The 4,899-nt window shown below is 52.7% G+C and overlaps 1 protein-coding gene across 1 annotated transcript; it reads right to left on the minus strand.

Moving 5' to 3' along the window:
- Nucleotides 1-2,404: 2,404 nt before the first annotated feature.
- FOXC1 (forkhead box C1) lies at nt 2,405-4,898 on the minus strand (the record flags this gene model as incomplete). The annotated part of the gene is made up of 1 exon (XM_004700181.2): nt 2,405-4,898. A coding segment is annotated over one exon (720 nt), but the record flags the coding sequence as incomplete, so codon positions are not given.
- Nucleotide 4,899: the final 1 nt, after the last annotated feature.

Below are 4,899 nucleotides of genomic sequence, written 5' to 3' on the forward strand. Positions count from 1 at the left end.
AGAAGAACACGTGTTCCTACCACATGTGCGATATGCCAAATGCAAGTTCTTATATGACATGTCACATTTTGGACTTTCCTGGCTCACAGTAAAAAAATGCTAAGGAAAAAATGCAGCCGTTGTTACATAAAGGACAAAATACTTATTATCCTAAAGCTTTCCACTGAAGCTAATTGCAAAACATACTGCTGGTTAATTAAACTAACAGGGAGTTTTTCAGACCATAGTATTCTTCGCACATATGACCCCAATTTACAGGAGCGGGGGTGGGGAGGGATCCTTCTTGCGGAAAAAGTGCAGATCAAGCCCGCAAACCCATAAGGAATAAGCAGATTCTCACAGGCTAAAGAAGGTTGGCAGGAACTGGTTTTTCTTAAGTGGGATCTAAGAATCCAAAAGCAAACGCTCCTATTGCTAAAAGAAAAGGTTACATACACTACTTTAAAACATCGGAATAATGCGCAGAACTCTGACCTTCCATTCAAACACTGTTTCTGAACTTTATGTAAGCGGCTCCTGTGGGAGTAACTGCAGTCTCTCTATCTGCAGGATACAAACACCTTTCGCAGCCAATATCCCAACATTCTAAGAGGGCCAACGAGTTTCGGACAAACCGCGCTCCCATTGTGACTCCACACTGCCAGGGGCAGCAGCAAGGTCAGGGTGGCGGGAGGTGGTCTTCTCCAGCTTCAGAGATTCCGGGCCCAGAAAGGAATGACTTCGGACCCACATAACTCATCCCCAAAGCCTGGGCTCTGAAAGGGTCCTCGATGGGGAACCGAACCAGGGAGAGCCTCTCGCCAAGTTCACCCAGCACTGAGTCCCTGTACCCTCTTTGGCAAGCGGGGACAGGAGCTGTTCACCCTCTCAGACTGCTGGCCCCGCCGCCCACCCAGTCCCGAACTCTGGCACTGAGAACAGCCTCTCCAGGCCCGGTGCTAGCTGGGGCCGCGCTGTCCCCAGATCTGCCAAGCCCAGGGCCAGGGGACACTGAAGGTTACAGACACGTGTCTTCGGAACACACCGACCTTCGCCCGCCGAACAAGGCTCGCTCATCTCCATTAGGGCCAATGACTGACTCCCCCTCGCCGGCCATCCAAAGTGATTTGTGGCCTCTGTAAACTGACCTGGAAAACTAAGCAAGGACGCAGCTACTGCTGGGAAAGCAGCGGGATCCCAGCCGGACTGTCCCTGCGCGGCGGGGAACGTGGAGGGGATGCGGGGCGCGGGGGTGGGGGGGGCAGATTCTGCCAGAGCGCGGCACCCAGGAGGCTGCTGGCGCAGCGAGAGCGCCTGGGCGCGCTGTCACTCCAGAGCAAGGCAGGGTTTCTGACCTTCCCACCCTGGGCTGGGTTCCTAAACACACGTGAGTCTTCCAAACAAAGGCGGCTAACGATGAGTAAATAGTTAATAATCACAGGCCCCGCGAGGAGCGAGTGCGGGGATGAGGAGGGCAAGAGGCGCAGGCAGCCATCGAGGCTGGAGGCGGGGAGGGCCGCGCTCTCGGCCTAGTGGGGCCTAGTGGCCAGACCACCGCAGGGACCCTTGTCCCCTCTACACAGCCTTGTGGTCCCTACCCTGCCCCGCCGCGCGCGCTACCCGGCCTCCACGGCCCAGCCTGTGATTAAACCACCAAACCTCACAGAGGTCTCGGACGCTATTTAATTTTCTACCCAAACAACTTATTTCGGGAGCCAGTCGGAGACAACAGCGGGGCTCGAGGGAGGGAGACGCTGGGGGCGGGAGGCGTGGGGCTCGGGAGGAAGGAGGGAGCAAACACAAACAGAAGCCGGGCACCGCGGCCGCGGCGGGTAATTAAAGCTAATTAACTGAAAAGCGTTACCTTCCGAGCGCCGCGTCCCAGGCTGCGTCAGGGGCCCGGCGCTGGGGCCCCCGTAGCCACCAGAGGAAGCCCCCCCTCCCAAACAAGAAGTGGCCCGAGCTTCTACTCCATGCCCGTTGAGCCCCAGAAATCCAGCGCCTCGGGTCTCTGGCTGCCTAACATGACTAAGTCTGGGGACGGTCACTGCGTCCCAGAGGACAAAGGTGTTTTTCACCTGCCGTCGCTCCGGGTTCAGGCCTAAAACCGGCCCAGCTCCGGCAACCGGATGGCGCAACCCTTGGGGGTCTCTACGCTTAGCTCCCCACAGTGGACAAGGCACACCGTCCCAGAGTGGGGCCTGTGGCCTCTGTTCCCATCACCCCCCAAGGAGGCAGCGCCCGCAGCGCGAGGTGCTGGGGCCGCCGCCGGCCGAGCCCAAGGCGGGAACGTTGCGGGGGGGCCCCAGCCGGCTGTGGGACCCCGCACCGCGCACCCTGCGCCTCACCCTGCGAGCTTCCCCCTCTATTAGGTTCCAGCTCTAGGCGAGAAGACGGAGCGAATCAGAAGCCACGTAGTTTTTGACTGAAATTAGAGTGTATTTATTTGCAGCAATCCTTTAACAATGATCAAATTTTGACAACAAGCAACAGCAATTACTGCTAAGTGTTGCCTCTAGATAGGAGCGGCAGATAGCAGGAAACTGTATTATCTCAAAAACAAACTGAAAGGCCCTGAACGCCTGTAATCAAATCGCCATCTCCCCAAAGTCTGATTGACAGGGCAGATTACCCCCAAGATAATGAATTTATTACATTTCCTGGGTTATTTACAAAGGGGGAGGGCCAATCCGGATTGCCCCCTAGGTTTAACTGTAAATTACCAAGAAAAAAAATTGATTCGAAAAGAAACCACCTAGGCGAAAACATTCTTTCTGCTCTCTTCGCCTTCTTTTTGGTTATTGCTTTAAGCCTTTTCAAGAACGACTCTGCTACAAACATGTCTTCTAAATAGTTTCCCAAAGATTAAATATCCCTTTCTAACCCACAGTATATTTAAAAAGCAAAACAAAACAAAACACCCCAACCCTTGAATGTAATACATGAAGGATTGTCAATGCGGATGACTTATTTACATGCATTTAAAAACTGGTTTATTTTTCCTCTTAGAAATGATTGCAATAGGAAACATTCCATCTGCATTTGGCTCACAGGAATGGATGTATAATAGACATTGTAATTTTATATGTGACACAAGCCAAATCTTCACCTGAGTCTGTCTGTCTCATCTCTGTGTACATAGGTATCACTGGTAAGATTACAGCCAGTCCATGGATTTAAGGTTTCCAAATCATGTTCTATCATTATTGAGAAAAGTACTTGTGTATATATGCCAACTCAGACCTATTTAGGAAAACATCTTTTTTTTTTTTACTAACCTCAAAGCAAGCTGGTTATGTAGTACATGTGGCAGAAGATGCTGCAGAGGGGGGAAAAAAAACTAAGCAAAAAACCAGAGACAATTAAGTGAAACCTGACAGAGGTCTTCTCCAGAATCTAAAGATTCGGTGGAGGATAGACTCTTTAGTAGCGTTTTATCTCTGAAATCCTTTTTATCCCTTTCAATAATTAAGGCTGTATTAAAGTATCCAGACATATAAGTCTCATTCAAAATGAATGGTAATTTATTAGTAAACAAACAATGAATATGTTCAACAAAAAGAAAGGATGATAGAATAAGAGTAATACAGTTTCCCTTTGATAATTAAAAAAAGGCACAATTTAAAAGGTTCAGGCAATTTAACGTCAGGTTTTGGAAACACTTTCTGGCGTTTGGTCCACGACATCCAACTACAAATTAAAAATAAATTACTATGTTGCAATTTACATTTTAAAACAAGTCCATGAATAAAAAGAAAGCGGTTTTCATATATGGGGCTTTCCCCCTCCTTTAAACATAGGATAAAACAATATCTTACAGATGCGAGGCCACGGAAGATGGACAGGAGATGGGAGAGGGCAGAGGAGGAAAGCGGGATCTCCGAAAAGCGAGAAGGAACTTACGTGTTATCTGGAGTAACACTGTCCTTTAACAGACCATGCTTTTGTGGTCTCTGTACACAATAGTTTACGATTTTGTTTATTTAGATAAGGCACAGTGGAGGTGGCTCTGGATTAATCTTTTAAGAAAATAGAGTTTTCTTTGTGCTGGTGCGCTGAATTTTTGGAGGGATTCCGCTGGCTGGTGTAGAGACTTTTTTAATTAGATGTTTTTGGTTTCGATTTTGCATCCACGGGTCCTTTGGGCTGCTCCCGTTTGGGGGTTCAATTCAGTTCGGTCAGGAGGGTCCTGGGGCGTGTCAAAACTTGCTGCAGTCGTAGACGAAAGCCCCGGACGTGCGGTACAGAGACTGGCTGGAAGGGAAGGCCATCTGACAGCTGCTGTTACCGTTCACCGGGGAGTTGTTCAAGCCAATCCTCTGCGATTCGAACATCTCCCGCACCGAGTGGAAGTTCTGCTGCTGCGCGGGATAGCCCGCCGCCGCCGCCGCCGCCGCCGCGCTCGCCAAATGGCCCAGGTCTCCTGCCGCTTGGTTCAGGTACCACGAAGCCAGGCGGCCTTGGTGGGCCGTGGGGTGGTGGCCAGCCTCCTGGCCTCCGCCACCCGCCCCGCCGTGACTCAGGGACGAGGAGCTGCTGCTGGTGACCGGGGGCAGCGAGTAGTCAGGCAGGGAGTCGTCCACGGCCGCAGCGCCCGCGCCCCCGGGCGCACCCTGCAGGTGGCCGCCGCGCTCGCCGGCCGCGTACAGGCTCATGGCCTGCATGTTGCAGTGGTAGGTCCCGGAGCCCCCCGCGCCCCCCGTGCCGCCGCCGCCGCCGCCAGAGCTGCCCGCGCTGGAGCTCTGGCTGCAGGGAGAGCTGTAGAGGGAGCTCGGGCCCGGAGAGTAGGCGTTGAGCGCGAGCGGGGGCGCCAGGCCGGGCCGGGAGGACGCGGCGGCTGCCGCCGAGGCCAAGAGGCCGGAGCTGAGCTCGGTGGCTGCGCCCTGCGGCGACCCTCGCAGCGACGTCATGATGTTGTCC

Source organism: Echinops telfairi, unplaced genomic scaffold (genome assembly GCF_000313985.2).
Source record: "Echinops telfairi isolate 266 unplaced genomic scaffold, ASM31398v2 ScPeMD7_7424;HRSCAF=8462, whole genome shotgun sequence".
Taxonomy (NCBI): domain Eukaryota; kingdom Metazoa; phylum Chordata; class Mammalia; order Afrosoricida; family Tenrecidae; genus Echinops; species Echinops telfairi.